Source organism: Equus asinus, chromosome 29 (genome assembly GCF_041296235.1).
Source record: "Equus asinus isolate D_3611 breed Donkey chromosome 29, EquAss-T2T_v2, whole genome shotgun sequence".
Taxonomy (NCBI): Eukaryota; Metazoa; Chordata; class Mammalia; order Perissodactyla; family Equidae; genus Equus; species Equus asinus.
This window is the reverse complement of record NC_091818.1, coordinates 41,187,185-41,208,850: the sequence shown is the minus strand read 5'-3', so window position 1 is coordinate 41,208,850 and position 21,666 is coordinate 41,187,185. Positions and strand designations below refer to the sequence as shown.

General features: G+C 40.9%; 1 protein-coding gene across 2 annotated transcripts; it reads right to left on the bottom strand.

Annotated features, from left to right (window-relative positions):
* Positions 1-6,890: 6,890 nt before the first annotated feature.
* On the bottom strand, positions 6,891-21,086 carry LOC123281999 (aldo-keto reductase family 1 member C15-like). Of its 2 annotated transcripts, none has more exons than XM_044762141.2 (9): positions 20,287-21,086; positions 16,481-16,648; positions 15,477-15,593; positions 14,471-14,548; positions 13,561-13,683; positions 11,848-11,957; positions 10,425-10,590; positions 8,481-8,563; positions 6,891-7,184 (listed from the first exon to the last, which is right to left on the bottom strand). In XM_044762141.2, the coding sequence occupies exons 1-9, from the start codon at positions 20,371-20,373 to the stop codon at positions 7,142-7,144; spliced, it is 975 nt and encodes a 324-aa protein (XP_044618076.1). In that variant the 5' UTR covers positions 20,374-21,086; the 3' UTR covers positions 6,891-7,141. The 2 variants fall into 2 exon arrangements, with proteins under 2 accessions (XP_044618076.1, XP_044618075.1); XM_044762140.2 differs by having other exon boundaries at positions 13,561-13,698; positions 20,287-20,476.
* Between the last annotated feature and the right edge of the window lie 580 nt (positions 21,087-21,666).

Sequence of the window (21,666 nt, the reverse complement as noted above, 5' to 3'; positions counted from 1 at the left end):
GGGGCTGGGATTACAGAGGCCAACGATATCAAAAGGAAACTAGAATCAAGCCACTGACTGTCTTACAATCCTTTCAGGTCTCTGCAGGCATGTCTAACAGAAATAGCATGCAGAAATGTCATGCGTCCTGCAGGAAAAGGATTGTCCTTTCAGAATCGTTCATCCTTGACTCAAGTTAACAAAAAATAACCATGTCCATCTGTCGTTGATAATTACATCAGATTTACTTTACAAGATGCAAAATAATCAGCAGACTGGTCATTTCTGAACACTAATTCCACTATAGGACTTTAGTTATACTCCTCACCCTTCACTTTGTCGAAAATCCCATCAAAAAGACTTCTTCAGAATTTCTTGAACAAAGACTAATGCCTGGTCCCAAGCACACATGGAACAAAATGCCTTAGGATCCCCTATCCCTAATTCCATTATCTTTTTCCCTGTTTCAAGAACTCATTTCCCCTTCTGATTTCTGTGTCTTGTTTCTTTGAATCTTTCTGGCAAGAAAAAACTGGTCCGAGATCAAGGATGAATTTCTGCAGTTGGGCCTTAGTTTCAGCTACTGCCCCTCCTGGCGTAGCCTCCTCTATTCCCCCTTGTTCCCATCAGCCTTACGAACTGTTACTTATCCTAAGAGCAGGTGTCCTGCTCACATCTTTTGTGACTCCTTCCAGTGCTTCCTTCCTATGATTATTCAGAACCTACTATTCAGAATGCAGTGTCACTGGGCCAAAGTTTAGAACAGGGAATGGTCCAACAATAGTGCATTGCATTAGGGATGTTAAATTCCTTTAAAATGAGAAGTAGGGAATGCCTTGTAAAAAAAAAAAAAATGCCTGGTAGGCATTTATTGGATGTTTCCAAAGAAAAACAATAAACTACTCAAAGTCTTTAAAAAGGACTTCCCAGGGGCTCACCCAGTGGCGTAGTGGTTAACTTTGAGTCTTCTGCTTTGGTGTCGCAGTGTTTATGGGTTCAGATCCTTGGGACGGACCTACTCAATGCTCATCAAGCCATGCTGTGGCAGCATCCCAGATAGAAAGTGGAGAAAGATTGCCACAGATCTTAGCTCACTGACAATCTTCCTCACACACACAAAAAAAGGACTTCCAAAATAACAGACTACAAAATAGCCACATTCAATTAATCTCTAAAGCTTTTACAAAATTTCAGATTCCTGGGGCCACCTGGGGATTTAGAAGAAAACAAGCAAGGAGTTGACCCTGGCTACCTGTAGCTACCAAGACCTATTTGTGGATGTGCCTCCCAGGTGGGTGTGGACCAGAAGAGATGGGGGTTTACAGAGATACCAGGAGAACCAAGTTCAACACCACTGAGCACTCCTCCAGCAAGCCAGGACATAGGTCAGGAGCTTCTCCCTCTAGTTTGTCTCCAATCTGGAAGGTTTCTTGACAAACAGTATGCCTGTGGCTATCAGGCAATGATGTCACCCCCTCTCTAATGGGCTGGTCCCATTTGTGCAGACAGAACAAGCAGGGACTGCAAGGACTTTGTGAAGTTGTGTGGGTTGTGGGAAGGAAAGGTGTCTTGTGAAGACTGGAAGCAGAGGAAAAGCCTGGGACACTAGCAGCTTTTGCTTTCACTGGACCCAGACACTTGGAGTAAAGGAAAGAAGGGACCTGAGCCCCGGTGTTGATAAGAAATATTCACATGTTGAGATATGGAGTAGGTATTCTGGTTCAAAACTTTTTTGGCTTGAACTAATGAAGCCTGACTTATGGCTTATCAAACATACATTGTACCTTTGCTTTAACCGTTAAAGAGTGCATTAAACATTAACTCATAGCAAAAGAATGTAGTCTTTTAAGATAAGAATGCGTACTTCTCTTCCTATACCCACCAGTATCAGTAACGCCCATATTAGTGTTCCTGAAGATTAGTTCCCTTTCCCTCACAACAGAGTCACGTTGATCTACTGATTTCCAACTGAATACCTGTATGAAACTTTGAATATGTATCCCGGGCATGTTTAATGTATGTTCTGTGTTCTAAAAAGGTATGAAAGTGTACTGAACACCATGCTCTCCAGAACACTTTCTTCCTTTGTGGAAAATGTCTTCTCAGGTTATACTGCTCAGCTTGGCTCAAGTACAACTCACCTTATCTCTCTTATCTACAGAATGGTTATTGCTATTTTGCACCCACAGTGTGCTGCTCCTTTGGCGATCCTAGGGCAGACTCTGACTGGTAGGATACACTATCTACCACAAAGGGCTCAGGCTGGACATTCCCCTATTAATACAATGACCAGTTAGAATCCTCCAGCCTCCCAAGGTTCCCTGGAGAAAATGGTTGGTCCACTGGGGCTTGTGTTTGACCAAGCTGGGTTAACGGAGCCAACAGGGAACCAGCCTTTCCCCAGTTTATACAATCAGGCTGAACAAGAAAACTCTATGTCTAGAGACCTCAGGAGTTCCCAGTCCTGGGGGAGAGGGAGAAGTTGGTATCTTTGAGTTATAAATAAGCAATGCTCATGAGCCACTAGTAAATCATTGCTTTATTTTCTCCTCACTCATTCCCTCCAAGAGAATTGTCCTTGTACAGAGAAGAGCAAATATTTACTAAGCAAAGAGAATATGGATGTGGTTTAAAAAAAGTAAAGCGCCAGCCCAATGGCCAAGTGGTTAAGTTTGCACGCTCCACTTTGGCAACCCAGTGTTTTGCCGATTTGGATCCTGGGCGTGGACATGGCACCACTCATCTGGTCGCGCTGAAGCAGCATCCCATATAGCACAACCAGAGGCACTCACAACTAGAATCTACAACTATGAGCTGGGGTGCTTTAGGGAGAATTAAAAAAAAAAAAAAAGATTAGCCACAGTTGTTAGCTCAGGTGCCAATCTTTAAAAGATAAATAAATAAAATAAGATGATGTTGCCAGCAGTACTGTCCCAAGAAGTGACCTGTTTTGTTTACTGAATTCTCTGGAAGGAAAGTGGGTTCAAGTGGTGTTTTTTGGGAACAAAAGTAGACTACATTTGAACTTGAAAGAGGCTTATGATTATGGTGTATGTGGCGGAGGGACTGTCCAGGGCAAAGTTCAGAATGCATTGCTTTGGGAAGGCAGGGATGGAGGAGGCGGTATGGGAGGAGGGGTGGAATGGAGATAGGGTGGAGAGAGGATATGAGGCACTCTTGTTGCCCTGAAAGGAATTTTGGAGAATAAACAGAGATGTTAAAGGAGATATTTATGAAATTTTAATTATGCTGTTTGATGAAATTCATAACCCATGGAATTTGAAGTACAATCCACTTGACTCACTATTATGTCATGGAGTGGGTTCTGTCTGAAGAACAAAATATGCCTTGATTCTGGCCTCCATAAGTGACAGAGAAGCTGAGGCTCTTTTGCAGATCACTGCATCTATTGCATCATTTTTAATTTTAATAAAATCGCCCAATACTTTCCACAAACCCTTAGAGTCCGTGGGAGCTCTTGTTCCCAGAGGATGACTCTGCAGTTTTCACTGATTGTGAAACTCCTGGCCAGGTCCATAGTACAGGGAGTGGTAAAGAGAAAATTGACAACTTCAATGACTGTTTCAGTTAGGACACAGCCAGATCAAGAAAATCTATCTCAAATTGGCTTAAGACTCACAAATGTTTTACTCCCATAACAAGAAGTCCAGAGGAAGAGCCAACTCTGAGTTGGCCACAGGAGGTCCAGATCTTCTCCAATATGCTCTCGGCTCTTCCACCTTCTGTGTATTGGCACCATCCTTAGGATGGGTGAAGACAACACAGCAATTTCAGACATCATATCTAAACAGGCTCTATCCAGTCAAAGGAGAGGGGCCACCTGTGTTAAGAAGTGAGGGAAACTCTCTTAGAAGCCCCCCAGCATAGTTCTTCTCGTGTCATTGCCCAGGATTGGGTGCCAGTCCTCTTCCCAAAGCAATTACACGCCAAGGGCAATGGAGTTAACATGAGCAACGTAAACAAACACTTTAGAGTACAATGAGTTCAGAAAGGCAAACACCTTGCCCACTGAAATCATAATCAGAACCTGATGGGCATTAGATTAGACATTGTGTACCTTGGCCACACTTAGCACTGCTTGGTGAGCTTTTAAAACATAGGGATAACTAGGCTTTACTACACTAGAAAGAATGTGAATCTCCAGTGGGTAGGGGATCTCAGCTTCAGATAAAAGGGTCCACATAAATAAAAGCAGAGCAATCGTCTTGGTTTTAGAGACGTTTGTCCTGTATGATTGACACAAGGACAGACTAAGAGGTGGAAAATGCCAGGAGGCCTCACCCTGCACCAATCAGTATAAAACCTATTATAGCAGCAACAGGAAACATGATTCCAGAAATTCTCCCCCTCACCCTCCTACATCATCCATTTTCCTCTCTTTACTAGAATGTTCTAAGAGCATAGGGCTGTGCTGTTCTTTCACTCATCACAGACAATTCTCATTTGACTGCATTTTCTTCCTCAGCAACCACCCAATTCTCTGGTCAACTTTATAGCAAATTCTTTCAAAACTGTCTATGTCCTCTCTCTAATGCACTCTTCTCAAACATTCTTGAACCCACTCCATTCAGGCTTTCGTCTCCAGCCTTCTGTCAAAACTGCTCTTGACCTTGTTAAGATCAATTGCCAAATGCAGGGGTCCATTTCAGTCCTCATCTTATTTGTCCTATTAGCAGCATATGACTCTTCTCCTTGAAACAGTTCCTTTAGTTTCCTTCCAGGACAGAAGAATCTCCCACTTTCCCTTGTACCTTACTACCCCTCCTTCTTGGCCTCCTTTGCTGGTTCCTCCACTTTTCCAATAACCTCTTAAAGATGAGATCCCTCACGGCTCTTCTCTTCTCTGTTCATGCTCACTCATCTAATCTAATCTCTGATCAACTGCTTTGGTGGCTTTACAATGACAACTATATTCTGACAAATCCCAAATATGTATATTTGTTCTAAACCTCTCCTCTCCCCCTAGACTTGTATGCCCCCAAGCCTACACGGTATCTTCACCTGGATATTAAACAGGGATTTCAAATATTCATGTCCAAAATTAAATTCATCTTCTTCCCACAAAAAATCGGCTCCTCCACATAACCTCGGTCTCAGTAAATGGCAACTCCTTCCTTCCAGGTCCTTATCTCAAAATGTCTGGAGTCAACTTTGACTCCTTCTTTCCCTTTTACCATATATCCAATATTTTAGAAGGCCACCTTGACTCACTTTTAAAATATATCCATATTCTAACAACTTCTGACCATCTTGACTGCTCATACCATGGTCCATCCATCATGTCTCATCTGAATTTTTGTAGAGAGCCCCAACAGAGGGCTCTTTTCCCTTCTACCTTTTCAATGCAACATCCACACTAATCCATTTAAACTGTGTCAGTTCATGTAGCTACTCTGCAACCATCCTCCATTTCTCTCAGAAAAAAAAGGTTCAAGTCTTTTGAAAGCCTTCGTAACATAGCTTTTCCCCCAATTATAGATCTGCACCTTGTATTCTACTGCTCTCCACCTTGCTTACTAAATATAATCAGCATTAGCCAGCTTGCTCTCAGTTAAGTATTGCAGGAACACACTTTAATTCTTGGTATGGCATTTTCTGTTCCACGTCCAGGAATGTGGGCCCACACAGCCACATGGCTCACTCTCTTGTCTCATTCCAACTTTTGCTCGAGTCACGTTCTCACTGAAGTCTTTCCTGAGCATCCTGTCAAAATAGCACATAATGCTACAACTGCACACTACTGCCTCTTTTCCACCTGCTTAATTTTTCTCCATATCTCCATCAAGCATCATGAAGGATCTGAGATTTTAACCTGACTTTCAAGCTAACAAGTTAACTTGCCGTGGTGTCATGGATGCTGGTAGAATTCATGAAACTTGTGGGTCAGAGAAGAAGGACCGTTTATTATTTATTCACAACAATTGATGTAGCCAAAGCAACAACATTTTTTCCAGCCTTACTAAAATGTAGTTGGCATATAACATTGTGTAGGTTTAAGATTTACAATGTGATGATTTGATACACAGATATATTGTGAAAATGTTTCCCGTGTTACGGATTGCTGTGCTGGGTCCTTGGGTCCCGTTTCTACAGAGTGAAGTGAAGGGGCCCACATGACACCTGAACTTGAAGGTTGACTTGCAGGAGGAAAACCTCCGTCTAGGGAACTCAGATGCATTCTAGCAGGCACTGAGCATCCCTACCCTTTCTCTGGAGGGAGATATTTTCTTTCTGTTACTGGACAGCAGGCATGCCTTCCATTTCTATGAATGGAGCTACTATCTCTACATTCCAAGGCTGTCTTCTGCACAAACTTCTTGAAAAAGCACTGCAGAATGCAGGATAAACAGTGCCTCTGCTTATCAGGGAGAAAGAAATGAGAGACCCTGCGAATTATCTCTCAAAACACACGTATCCATTTCTAACAGCTAAGTACTCCTTATTGCCTTCATGGTCTTCTTCCCCCATTAGCCTGTAAACTCGAGACACTTCTCATCTTAATTTAATTCTTGTCTATTTTATTTTTTGATAAAAGAATATCTGGTACATAAAGGATGTTCAATAAGTTTTTGGCTGAATGAGGTAAGTGAATCAATGGCAAACTATACAAGAACGAGTCAAAATGCCAAAACATATGCAGACGGTTGAGGAAGTAAATAAATCAATAAGATATACTGCTTTACAACAAGAAAAATATAATAGTGGAATTTTTAACAATATTTGATGGCTTGGGAAAATAATTATATCTTAAGGAAAGAAAAGCATACAATCTGTGTATTGAAGGTTATTTCTATTTGTAAATAAACACACACCCCAATGGTGCTATAGGAAAATCATGAAAGAAAATGCACCAAAAGTTCAAGAATCTTTAAATGGGCTAATTATGTTACTTTTACTCTCTATCCTTCCTTTTTCAAGTTTTCTGTAATTGCTATGTATTATTTTAATAATCAGGAAAAGACAACATGCTCACTTTGAACTTTTTCTTATTTCGTAAGACAAAAGAAATAAAAATGCAAAAACAGAAAGGCCAGGGGCCTGAAGCTACAGATGCTGGTTTGAATCACCTCCACCGAGTACAGAAATCCTCTCCACACCCTGAGACAGTAAATTGTTGGAGCTCATGATGGATAGCTCGTGGTCAATATTCTTCAGAAAATGGATAATAAGGGTGATCAACAGCACTGAAAGAGAAGGAGAGATATTAATGCATTAACTCTGTCTTCACAACCTCAAAGAGACGGTTGCTATCAGGATGCAGTCAGCATGGGCCAAAAACTAAATTTACAAACACATCCCTCCTTCTACCCAGACACACATACATGCAGGCTCCCTGTCCATTTGCACATTCCACCTGCGTGCCCGATTCCCACATCCCCACATAGAGAAATGCCAAAATGGCGTGTAGTTTGACTTAGATAAAAATTCATATTTATTTATAAGTAAGAACTACGGCTAAATTGCTGTGGTCATTTCAGCCGCAGGTATCACTCTTGTCCCTAGCCAATGAGAATGATGACAGGAACAATTTTGTTGTTCCTTTTCACACATTCATTCAACAATGTTGAGCAGCCTCAACAATCCAGGGCCCCTCCATTAAGGAATATTTGATCTACTGAGAAGACAACAAGTACACCTGCGTAACCACACCTACTAAATGTGATTACTGTTTTCTGAGTTCATAATTTATGAGAATACTTGTTTGTAATCATTAGTATTACTGTTGTTTTCCATTTGTGTCCGTGTTCTGATTTTCCTTTTTAAATTTGTCCTTTTCAACTCAATATCATTGAAGACTGCATTCTGAGCAATTCCATGGGCCAGCAGTTGTGCTGTTGACACAGGGCCAGAAGGATGTGTGACCCCAGGCATTCACAGCCTAATGAAGGAGATCACAGACTTATACTTAAAAGCCTTTGGGAATAGAAAAGGTACTTTCTCAGAATCGTGATATAGTTTTACAAACAAGAGGGAGAATTTTGAGATTTTTCTGTGGAACTAAATCTTTATTCTATAACTAAAATTGTATTCCCCTTATCTCTATCCTCCCTTCCAAACTTCTCAGTTCAATTAGTCTTCTTTCTCTTCCTCCTGAGATGCTCCTGCAGGAACTGAACAACTGGAATGCTATGTTTCTGAACAGGTCAAAGTCAAAGGAGGTGGAGGCTCCCAGGGGAGAGTCTCCTGATGGACAAAGGCCACCCTCGAGTAAGACTTGACTTAAGAAACTGAGTAGTGAATTCCCCATGATGCAAACTTTGGCCATTTTACTTAGGGTCGGTCCTGGGCCCCGCTCACATTTCTGTTGGGTCAGAGACTGAGCCCTGGAGTCGCCTCTGGTCTCAGGTCTACAGGAAGCTCCTGTTTTGCTCCCACATGTGAAATCAGGCCTGTCTTCTTGATTTAGGGACGCTTAGCTCCTCTGCTAAACTGCATGCTACAGAAAACAATCCGTGAGAAACAATCTACAGGTCACTTACAAGAGTAACTTAGCATATCGGAAATTTCTGTTGAGGCCATCAATTGCTTTCATGTCTTCTGGAGTCAATTCAAAGTCAAAAATCTGAAATAAAGGAAAGAATCAAATTAAACTCTCCTCTAAAGCAGCTGGTTTCCACCTAGAAACTTGAGGATTTTCCAGCAGGACAAAGGCTGGGTGAGCATCCAGGGAAGCCTTTCCTGTCATCGGCTTCCAGGTGTACTGGCCTCAGAATACTTCTGCCTGGGTTCTCCACCTCTCCTTCCCCATTGCTCTCCTTCTCTCTCCACTTCACAAAAGAAAGGCTCAGAACTCATCTATCCCAAATCTTTCCAAGTGAATTAATTGCGTGTGACAGAAAAGGAAAACATCCCCTTTTTACAAACAAAGGGACAGTTGGGCAATCTGGACCAAATACCTGCTCACTTGACCCCACTTCAGTCAGATTTTTCTTTCCCCACAACCTTCTAGAATTTTAAAGCCTTGAACTTAAGCAAACCATGGAAGGAAGAGCAACCTCCTGTAAAGGCCTCTCCAAAAATCAGTCACCCTCCCGAAAAAGAATTCCTTGATCTACTGTTGGTCGACACCACCTGCTCATCCCAACTCCCAAACACCATTTTCTTTCTAGGGTTGTTTCCTCCTCTATATAAAAGAAAAGACTTTCTGATTGATCTGAGACTCTGTATATCTTATACTCATAGAGTTCTCCCTTTTGAATAAAGTCTCTCTTATTTAAGTTCAGATCTGTTTTAATTTGACAATGCATAGCCCCCAATGGAAAGCCCATTAAAAGCAAAACAGACAGATCTTTGGTAAGCAATACGACAATGAGAAGCTCAATATCTCATCCTGGAGACAACTTCACGGAAACTCAGTGCATTATCTTTCTATCAGTCTATCTATCTACCTATCTATATGTCATCCACCTGTCATTCATCTTAAAAATATACTCCAGAAGTGATTTGGTTATCACAGGGATATGTATTAACATGTTGAGTTGAATTGAAAAATAAAATGGGAATTTTTTCTGATTTTAACAATGAGATTTAGATTTGTATATTCAATGTTTTCATAAATTGATTGAATTAAATCCACAGCTTCAAGGTTTTAGAGCAAATCCATTATAGATAATATGCTCCAAATGTCTTATTTTGCAAATATTAAAATTATGATGAAAATTTTAGCGGTCACCTTAAGATAGGATAGAGCTTAAGTAGTTTTTCACAATTCTCATGAGGTTCACTATAAAATAAGTTGAAGACCACTGATAGATCTAAGAGACCAGGAGATGTCCAAGGGAGAATTTAGGGAAAAACTTACTTGTTTGTTTGTTAATTTGATTCATCTATAAACTTATATAGATGCTACTAGCTTCCTACCTGACAGGAGCTCTGCTGGGGAAAAATGTGCTAAGAGATGACCCAGAGGAAGTCATTACATTTAGGGTCTCACAGTCAAGAGACCACAGTGACAAGTAAACAAACAATTTTAGTTTAATAAGGAAAAACTCACTAACAGAGACGTACCAAGTGCCATGGTAGTCAACAACTCCTCTAGGGTATCCCAAAGGATTAAGAAAGCAGCTAATGTTGTTTGGTTTAATATTGACATACAAATAGGGGTTCATCAGGTAGAAGGTGAAGACGAGGAACAAGGGTTATAAAATTTCCACTGCATAGAAGGACTCTTACAACTGAAGAAAAAACAGAGAGGAAATGTGCTCAGTGACAAACAAGAAGGAAGTGGCAAAGCCAGGCCTAGATGCCATGAAACAGGACTCTGAAGCCAGTACTCTCCCTTCACATCCTGTCCAGCTGCCCCCATAGCATGCAGGGGAGAGACGCATGGGAATGAACAAATCTGGAAGGGGACTGAATGCCAAGAGAGATGGACCCCAATACAGTATCCAGTCCTCACTTTGGAGAGACTGTCTGGCCTGTACCTGGAAATTATCTTTGATTCTCTTCTCATTGAAGCTCTTGGCCAGGACCACCACCCCCCGCTGCACCTGGTAGCGCAGGGCAACCTGGCCTGGACTTCGATTGTGTTTCTTGGCAATAGCCTTCAAGGTTGGATCCTCCAAGACATATGGACTGTCCTTTTCCACCCTGAAAACAAAAATCAAAAACACATATTTGAATGGTATTGGATTGAAAATCTTGACTGAAATTTTTCTGATTTCCTCAGAAAATTGAGAGAAGTTGGTACATTATGGTATGATTTTAAAAGAGTTGCATGAATATTAGCAGAGATTCATTCACAACTGTACCAAACTGGAAATATCTAATATTTCAATTAATGGGTGGATGGAGAAACAACCTGTGATATTTATGTCCACGCAATGGAATATTACTCAGCAGTAAAAAGGATTGAACTAGATGCTTACAACAATGTGGATGAATGTCACAGATGTTATGCTGAGTCAAAAAAGCTGGACACAAAAGAATCTACACTCTATAACTTCTTTTACATGTGAAATACTAGAATACACCAAATTGACCTAAGTTGAAAAAAGAAATCAGACTGATGGTTGCCTAGGGATGATGAAAAAATGTCTGCAGATGAATACAAAAGAACTTGGGTGGGAGATAGAAAGGTTCTGCTCCATGATAGGGTGCAGGTTATACAGTACATCCATGTGTCAAAATTGAACAGCTAAGATTTATGTGTGACAAGCTGTGAAAAATTTTACCATTAAATCACTTTAAAAATGAATATTTAGATTAGGGTTTGGAGTAGGTAGATGTATAGTGGAAAAAGAATGAATGAATGTCACTGATGGTTGAAGTCCAGGGATGGTACATGGGAATTCACTACACTATTTTTTTTATTTAGGTAACGTTGGTTTATAACATTATATGAATTACAGGTGTACATCGTTATATTTCGATCTCTTTGCAGACTACGTGATGTTCATCACCCAAAGACTAATTACCATCCATCACCAAAACACCTGTGCCCTGTCATCACTTTCACCCTCCTCCCTTCCCTCTTCCCCTTCCCCTGTGGTAACCACCACTCTAATCCCTGTATCTACGCATTTGTTTGCTGTGGTTATTCTATCTTCTACTGACGGGTAAGATCATATGATATTTGACTTTCTTCGTCTCTGACTTATTTTGCTTAGCCTAATACCCTGAAGGCCCATCCACGTTGCTGCAAATGACAAGATTTCATCATTTTCATGGCTGAGTACTATTCCATTGTGTATATACGGCACTTCTTCTTTATCCACTCATGACACTATTGTAGTCACTTTTTTGTTTGAACCTTTCCCTAATGAAATGTTAAAACTAAACTTGAAAAAAAAGAGTTTCTTCATCAATAGCATTACTGACATAGGTTAACTCTAATAGTCTCATTACCAGTTTGGGTGTCTATGGGACCCCAGGGCACTGTAGGCAACTAGGACAATGTCCTTGGACTTGCAGAACTCCAGCAGTTTGCTCTGGTTGAGGTAAGGGTGACATTCCACCTGTAAGTTGCCAAGAACAAATAGTATCAGAATCCATGATGCAATAACATGTACATTTGAAAAGTCCTTTGAAGGAATATCTAACACTACTTTAATATACATACTCTAAGTTTCAGATTGGTACTTTTTCCCATGCACCTTCTGAAATATCTCCAAATGCCATTGTTTTTGAGAAATAATCAAACAATTCTCTTTCATATTTTTATTAGTGTTTAAAATGACTAATGATTCAGGCAACCAGGTTGTGGCCTCTAAATGCCATTCCTACGGGAAGAAACCAAGACTACTTAGAAAAATGGCTGATTCCAGGTCTGGGCAAAAAGCTAAACATTGAGCCTAGAACATCTTATACCCTAGAAAGTGAAGAAGAGCAGGCACGTCAAAGGACCCAGTAGCTCACTAGAAGAGGCAATAAAATGTTCACAATTGGATCGTCAATAAGAAAAGTAAATACATTGGATGGGAAAACATCATATTTGTTACAATTCATGAATTCACAATGACATACATATGTGATCAAGTCTTCAGATGTAACCTCCAATTTACAGGGGTACAAAAGACACTGTCAATCAAACTGTAGCACAGGGATAAATAACAGCAAATGTGTGGAACAAGTTAAAGGAAAAAAGGAAAAAAGGCTTAGTTTCTTTCACAAATAAATTGGAGAGAAAGAAAAAAAAAGGAGGAGGAAGAGACGGAGGAGGAGGAAAAAAGGGAGGGACATATTTTAACATACTTTGAATGATTTTCTACAAGTAGATTCCTAGAAATGAAATCACTAAGACAAAGAGTACAAATATTTGAATGGTCTCACATAATTTTCAAACTGATTTACTAAAAAGCTATACAGCTTTACAATGTCACAGTGTTTAAAAATTGGCAGCACTAGGTGTTATTTTTAGAAATTATATCTTTAAATTATAATTACCCATTTCTTCACTTTTCACTTTTTCAGTTTTTCTCTCTGGCATTTTCTCTCACCTCTCTGTAACTGAGCCTGCAGGCGTTCCACAAACTCCATGTCATTAAATCCAATAACTATTTCCATCCCTATTTGGATTGGTTGCTCCTCAGCAGGATCCACCATAGCTATGGCTCATGCAAACCTCCTCCTTCTTTGGCTTTTCTGATACCACACTCTCCTCATCTTCTCTCTTCTTGTCTAGGAACTCCTGTTCAATCTCCTGGCCAGTGCCTCTTTGCCTAATCCTTAAATGTTGACTTTCCTACCCTCTTTCTGTTCATTCTATGAACTCCCAGTAGAGCTAATCTACTTCTACGAGGTTACCTACCATCCGTAAAGCAATGACTCCAAAATCTGTACCTCTCGCCCTGACCAACTTCCTGAGCTCCAGACCAGTATTGCCATGTCACTCAGCATCTCCACTTTGATGTCTCATAGGAACCTCAAACCCACCTCTGAAGAATTGAAACAATACTCTTCCCATGCCACATAATCTGTTCCTTCTTTGGCATTTCCTATGGCAGTAAAAGGAACTATCATTACACAGCTGACATCAAGTCAGGAACTTAGGGGCTGTTAATTAAGGAAGAAGGTGTGAAAAGCAGAGAGAAAGGAAGCCCTGGTGGGCTCCTGGCTCACCTGGTTGCAGACAGGCTTGTACTTGAGCCCTGGCTTGCTCAGGATCATCTCCAGCTGTTTGTGATTGAAGTTGGACACCCCAATGGACTTGGTTAAACCTGCATCTTTACACTTCTCCAGGGCCTGGAGGAGGGAAATCTGCGGTAAACTGTTCATGTAGTTTGCTCCTTTCATTTGATAGTGAACGTTTTAAAAACAGGAAATCTGTGATCATATGTATCACAACTTGACTGAACCCATTTTATTGCTTGAATACATTACTTTCTAATGGCTTTTATTGCTATGCCCACACACTTTGTCTCCTTGCTTCTATTACATGCACACCCAGGATGATAAACAGACATGAAGATGCTTTTCAATTCCCCTCCCCATTCCCTTTCATGTGCCTATTTTTCTGTTAGGCATCTCATACTTCTTTAGCAGATGGGACCAGAGTCAAGGGCAAACAGAAACTCTCAGGTTTTCCTAGTAGAGCGTTTGGCTTCTTTCTCTTTCCTAGAATGGTGAAAAACATGGTGGGAAAGGCTACATAAGGGCAGGCTTCACTCTCCTACATTCCACTCTTCTGTGAAGTCAGACACAGCCTTCTCTCCCTAGTGGACCTGTTTAGCTGTCCTGGGAAGGAGCTCTAATTCTTCTTGAGTTTGTTGTGACAATCCACCCCCTTACAGGGTTCCAGGCTCAACCTGATCAGTGGGGCAAGGAAACACAGAAGTTCAGATGAAAAATAACCTGTAGAGATCAGCCCGTACAGCTCCCTTCCTTTACAGGTGAGAATACCATGGTACAGAGAAGTACAGTGATGTGGCCGAGGGCAGATTGATGGGGTCCGAACCCATTTCTTCTGACTCCCAACCAGTGATTTCTACCTGCTGCCTAGTGCCTCTTAGGTGTCAGTGGCAGTACTTACCTCCCATGTGTCCCGAAGGTCCACTGTGTCGAAGATAATTTCCCCACTGGCATCTTTTGGCAGAATCTCATCCCCAGACTGGAATACAGACAGGAGAAAGGATGAAGAAGAGAGTTTTTGTGTTTGTTGTTTTAAAGAATGACCTTCCTGGTGCCTAAGGAGCTGGGTCACAAAACCTTTGAGAGGATAACCTGAGTGTTTGTGTGTGTCTGCGTGTGTGTGAGTGTGTATGTTGTGTAAGAGAAGACATGGGGGGAAGGAAGATCAGGAGCATCTGAGAGATGACAGCAAAGTGCCTCCGTCCCAATGACCTCCACCCTTCTATCTACACCCACCCCTGAACTTCAGTAAGAATGAACCCTCCTACGGTGGAATTGATTTTACTTCCAAGGGAGGGGCTGTTTTGGATGACAGGACTTACCCTTACTACTGAGCAATGTGTTTTAGCTCCAGTTTTTGATAACCCAACTCAGAGACAGTGAGGATACCAGGTGTGCTCAGTGAACGCCCACTGTGATTCGAGGTTGAATCAGCGAAGCCCAAAGAAGCCCAGCTGTGTGTCATGAGCCATCCCAGAGTACCTCACTCTTGATTAGGTCTAAGAGGTCCATGTGGAGGGACCTTCCCTTAAGAGGTGGGGATTTCCCATTGCACCTCTACAATCTGTTGTAACTCAACTTTCTTGAAGACCCTCATCACTAAGAGTCTACAGACAGAAGCATAACACTTAGACACGTAAGGTGGGGTCCTCAACGCTTTGAGGTGGAGGCAGTGAGATCACTGAACTTCAATCTTTCTGAAGGCTGTGGGATGAGGATAAAAAAAAAATCTTGGCGGGGAAGTGGCACAACTATCAAGGAGAGTCATAAATCATTTAGCAGTTCTGTCCACCACACTCAAACCTACCTCTCTAAGAACTCAGAAAACCCAGCCAGAATGAGAAAATGGAGGTGCAACAGAAGTGATGAAATATTCTTGGGCATGACAAGGAAAAGCAAAAGCTGACCTTCATGGGGATTGGAAAATGCATGATGAAGAGATCTACGTAGTCCAGTCCAAGTTTCTTCAGTGATCTTTCCAGGGCTGGACGAACCAATTCTGGTCGAAGGAAAGTACTCCAAAGCTGCAGTGACCAAAAGAAATACAAAATGGCTTGTGATTTCCCACATTTGGGGACCCAAATTAAACCCCATATTTGAAAGATTGAGAAGTGAGCACAAACCACTGTGGTGATCTAAAAATAAGAAGTGCTGGGGCTAAATTTGTGTGACTTAGTATAAATGTGCTCCTTAATGGGAACAGATTTATTTGAGTGATTGTGAGAAAATTGTGAATAATACTTAGATGGCCCAGGAAAAGCAACCTGAGTGTTTCAAGGATTAGAAAAGACATCTCTGGAAGGAGAGTCAAGAAATCTCAGGCAAAGGGAAATGGAACCTACTGTCCTGTATAATAAATGGCTGGAAACAATTCTGCTGAGAGGCCCACATTCTAAGAACATGTTATCACTGATGTCAACAACATAGGATCATTTTGTAGAGACCTCAACTCTCTTGACATTGAAAGCAGGATTTTCCACCTAAGAAAACTGTACACATTTCAGTAAACTCAATGCTGACTTGAAAAAGTATTTCCTAGTCTGGCTGCCTTTTCTGAGTAACACATCAGCCTTACTTGGATATGTCCTGAGGGAATCAGCTGAAAGATAAAAGGAGTGGACTCACTCCATAGTGGCTCAGTCAATCCATACCACAGATCTAGAAGAAAAGGATCATTATTCTTGTTTCACATATGAATGCTGAGTAATGTTCAGAGAGGTTGAGGAACTGGGTCCCACCCTTAACACATTTCAGGGCAAAACAAGCTTTTTCTGTTTTCTGTTTTTCTATAATGGGCCTCTGCAATCTTAGGCGGTAAACAAATTATTCCAATGAGAACCAAAGTTGTGGGTTTTTGTCAAAATAACATATCCGATCTGACAGCAGCCTCTTGTCACTCCACCCACAGCACCTTGGTGGTGTAGAATATGTCCTCTCTCTTCACAGTGCCATCCGCCATCTTCTCTCGGAGGGCCTTGCCGACCTCCTCCTCATTTTGATAGACGTATGCTGAATCAATGTGACGGAAACCCACATCAATAGCCACTTTGGTGGCCTCCCGAGCTTTGCTCTTAGGAACCTATAAAATATGAATAAGGAGGATTGGAAATCCATCTGACTCAGAGAGGAGTGAACTATTTCCTTCATAGCATTTTCACCAGCTGTTTCTCTATGTCTCCTGTTCCCCTGTTTGATGGTGCAAGCCTGGGTAACAAACCTGTCCTCAGGGGACACAGACTAAACTCAAATACAACCCCTAATCTGAAATGAATTCATGAAATGGGCTTCACCATACAACACAGAAAATCAAGTCTCAGTCAATAAAGAATTCGTTGTAAGGAAGTAACTCACAGGGATACTTCTGACACTTGGAGAAAACTTCTACAGATAGAGATGCGGAGAGATATAAATATAGATGTAGAGTGATAGAGATTCCAAAGTTATAGATATCAGCCTCTATTTTTAGCTTAGAATTGGAAATGAGTCCATAATACTGGTACCTCCTCCATTCAGTTTCCACCCAACTGAGCTCTTAAAATCATTCCTGCTTGATTTTTTTACCCTTCATTCTCCAGGTGCTCTCATTTAACATTTACAACAAGCATTTGTTACATGCTTCCTATGTGCCTGACATTGTGCTAGACTCTGAAGCCCTGCAGATTTAACCATGAAGAAAAGAGACCTGCTTAAATCTCCTAAAAGAAAATGCAGTGGTAAGCTCCTTGACTTTGGTCTTGGCAATCATATTTTGGATTTGACACCAAAAGCATAAATGCAAAAATAAACAAGTGAGACTACATCAAAATAAAAAGCATCTGCACAGCAAAGGAAAACATCAACAAAATTAAATGGCAACCTATGGACTAGGAGGAAATATTTCAAACCACATATCTGATAAGGGGTTAACATCCTAAATATACAAGGAACCCATACAATCAATAGCAAAAAAAAAAAAAAATTAAAAACCTAATGGAAAAATGGGCAAAGGGACTGAATAGAGATTTTTCCAAAGAAGACATACAAATGGCCAATGAGTACCTAAAAAGGTGCTCAACATCACTAATCATCAGGGAAACACAAATAACACCACAATGAGATATCACCTACCAACAGTTAGGATGGCTTTATCAAAAAGACAAGAGATAACAAATGCTAGCAAGGATGTAGTGAAAAGAGAATACTTGGGTACTGTTAGTGGGAATGTAAATTGATCCAGCCTCTGAGGAAAATGGTGCGGAGGTGCCTCAAGAAATTAAAGATAGAATTACCATACAATCTAGCAATTCCGCTCCTGGGTATTTTTCTAGAGGAAACAAAATTATTATCTCGAAGAGATAACTATACCCCCATGTTCATTTCAGCCTTATTCCCTATAATCAAAGTATGAAAACAACCTCTGTGTCCATTGATGGATGAATGGATAAAGAAAGTGTAGTGTATATATATATATGTGTATACATATGTGTGTATATATATATTTATATATACATATGTGTATATGTGTGTCTGTGTGTATATATATATATATGTGTATATACATGTGTGTATACACACACACACACACACACACAATGGAATATCATTCAGCTTTGAACAAGAAGAAAAGCTCGTCATTTGCAACAACGTGGATGAAGCTGGAGGGTATTATACTAGGTGAAATAAGCCAGAGAGAGAAAGACAAATACTGTATGGTAGAATCTGAAAAAAAATTCCAGCTCATAGAAACAGAGAGGATAAAAGTGGTTGCCAGGGGCTACGGGTTGGGGGAAAAGAGGAGAGATCTATAAAATGGTACAAAGTTTTAGCTATAAAACAAACGAGGTTTAAGGACTCATGCGTAACATGGTAACTATAGTTGATAACACTGTATTGTATAATTTAAGTTTGCGAGGAGAATAGAATTTAAGTGTTCTCACCAGAAAAAAAGGTAAAAATACAAAGTGATGGAAGTGTTAAACTTGATGAGGGAAATCTTTTCACAATGCATATATGTACCAAATCATCATGTCATACACTTTAATCATCTTAGAATTTCATTTGTCAGTTTTACCTCAATAAAGCTGAAAAAAAATAAAGTGTATCAATTGGATAAAAGGGAGAATAAAAGTTAACTTTCAGGAAGGTTGTGAGGAGGGTTACATGAGAAAGGTACTCTATGTAATCCATTATTGTGACAGACACAGTTGTCACTCTCCCTATATCTGCTTGGCACTCAACGTGTCCATGTACACTGACCCAGACTTCCAACTGTGAGCATCTACGACTCTGCCTGGAGAATTCTATGTGCACCAGAGACTTCAGGACAGGCTCTCAATACTTAGATAAAGAGGAGGTCTTGTCCACTGGAGGCTACTTAGCCTCTATACTTGACCACTCCAGTACTTACACAATGAATGGAATAGCCCATGAATGGAATGGCCGTGGTGGAAGAGTATGCATGGGCCAACTGCATAGGATACTTCTCAGCAAGGCTGTTTGAGCTACCACTATTTTGAGATGGGTGATCTGTCAGCAGCAGCAGAGACTGACACTGAAGCTTGGTAAAGTACCATTCTTTGAGAAGACAAACCAGCCCCTGGGTGGTGAGTTGATTATATTAAACTCTCCATCTAACTGGGGACAGACGCAGCAATTCATCTTTACTGAGACCGATAACAATCTATGTATGAGTTGCCATCTCTTTTCACAGTCCCACAGACAGCATTACCTTAAAAGGGCTACAGAGAGTTGGAGTTATCAATATAGGATCCCATGTAACAGTGCCTATTTGTTCTTTTCTCTGTGGTCCTTTTCTGTCTTTAACAACAGTAATAGAAGTTGGATATAACACAGATATGACACACCCTATGCTTAAGATATAATGGTGGATACAATGGATAATTATGTCATTGCAAACAAACTGGCTCCGTCTGGCAGCTATTAGCTATTGATATTTCATGTCACAGCTCTACCAAGGTGCAGCGTATCGATCTCTGTCATTTATGAGGGCAATCCCTCCCAAGCAACCCCAAAGTGTCCCCTACCTCACCCTGACCAGACATTGATACTTTAAGTGCATTGCAGTCGACCACGTGGATGTATGAAGAATACATTTGGTGACAAGAACAATTCTGTCTCCATCATTATTTTATGCCTCCTAAGTCTTCCTTTCCAATAGCTAACATTTGGAATAAGAGTGGCTTCTGATATGACGAAAGGAAACCTTTGGCAAATTCTTTGGCAAATAGTTCCAGCCCCGAGAAACCAACAGCAGAGCTGCTATAAAGTAGTAATGTTACTTATCCTTTCTTCATGTGCCCGCTGCCCATCAGGGGTTTCTAACAAAAAGCTGAGTTACTCTGACTGGGGCAGCAGATGAGTGCAGGAAGAGCTGCCTGAGCTTAGATTTCACATGCGTAAGAAAGAAGAAGAATAGTTTACCTAGGAGAGCTGTTGAGAAAGTCAAGATAGTGCATGGAAAGTACTTAAACTACATTCAATATATGTTCAGTAACCAAATTAATAGTAATGATAATCCACCTTCAAAATTCCCACCCTCTGAATCCCCAGAGTCAACTCGTTGTCATCCTACTTAGTGCAAAGTTAGAGATGGAGAAACAGAGGCTCAAAGAATCAGTCCAAATCACCCAAAGTGTACCAGGCATGGGGGCATAGGTCAGCTGACGACCCTTCCAGGCTGTTTGCATTCAACCCTCCAGTCCCCTGGGCTCCACTTACTTCCTCTAAAGCATAAGTGCCAAATCCAAGCACAGGCATAAAGTGTCCATCATTCAGTTTCACAGAGCGACTATGATTGAGGGCCATCACCGTCCACAGTCCTGGAGAACCTGACTCCTTCTTTCCTGCCTTTCCCTGACTGGAAGCTGAGTAGAAGACAAGGCTCCAGCATTCTTTATTTCTAATAATCACAATAAGATAGGCGGGGCTTGGATTGCAGAGGCCGATAAGTCCAAAAGGAAACCACAATCAAACCACCCACTGTTTTATAATTCTCTCAGGTCTCTGCATGCATGTCTTACAGGAATAACATGCAGAAATGTCACGCATGCTACAAGAGTTTGAATTTTCTCTTCAACATCACTCATCCTTGACTCCTAAGTTAAAAAAAACTAACCATGTCAATATGTCCTTGATAACTACATCAGACTTACTTTACAGGATGCAAAATAGTCAGCAGACTGGTCATTTCTAAACACTAATGCCGCTATAGGACTTTAGTTAACTATCTCACCTTTCATTATGTCAAAAGTTCCATCAAAAAGACTTCTTCAGAATTTCTTGAACAAAGACTAATGCCTGGTCCCAAGCACACATGGAACAAAATGCCTTAGGATCCCCTATCCCTAATTCCATTATCTTTTTCCCTGTTTCAAGAACTCATTTCCCCTTCTGATTTCTGTGTCTTGTTTCTTTGAATCTTTCTGGCAAGAAAAAACTGGTCCGAGATCAAGGATGAATTTCTGCAGTTGGGCCTTAGTTTCAGCTACTGCCCCTCCTGGCGTAGCCTCCTCTATTCCCCCTTGTTCCCCTCAGCCTTGTGAACTGTTGCTTATCCTAAGAGCAGGTGTCCTGCTCGCATCCTTTGTGACTCCTTCCAGTGCTTCCTTCCTATGATTATTCAGAACCTACTATTCAGAATCCACTGTCACTGGGGCAAAGGTGATTACAGGGAATGGTCAAACAATAGCCCATTGCATCAGGGATGTTAAATTCCTTAAAAATGAGAAGCAGGGAATGTCTTATAAAAAATGTCAAGTAGTCATTATTGGATGATTCCAAACAAAATCCATAAACTACTCAAAGTCTTTAAAAAGGACTTCCCAGGGGCTAGCCCGGTGGCATAGCGGTTAAGTTTACGTGCTCCACTTCAGCATGCCATGGTTCATGGGTTCAGATTCTGGGCATGGACCTACACACCACTCATCAAGCAAGCTATGCTATGGCACCATTCCACATACAAGATGGAGAAAGATTGGCAGAGATGTTAGCTCAACAACAATCTTCCTCATCAATAAAAAAAAAAAAAAAAAAAAAAGGACTTCCCAAATACCAGATTATAAAATAGCCACATTCAATTCATCTCTAAAGCTTTTATAA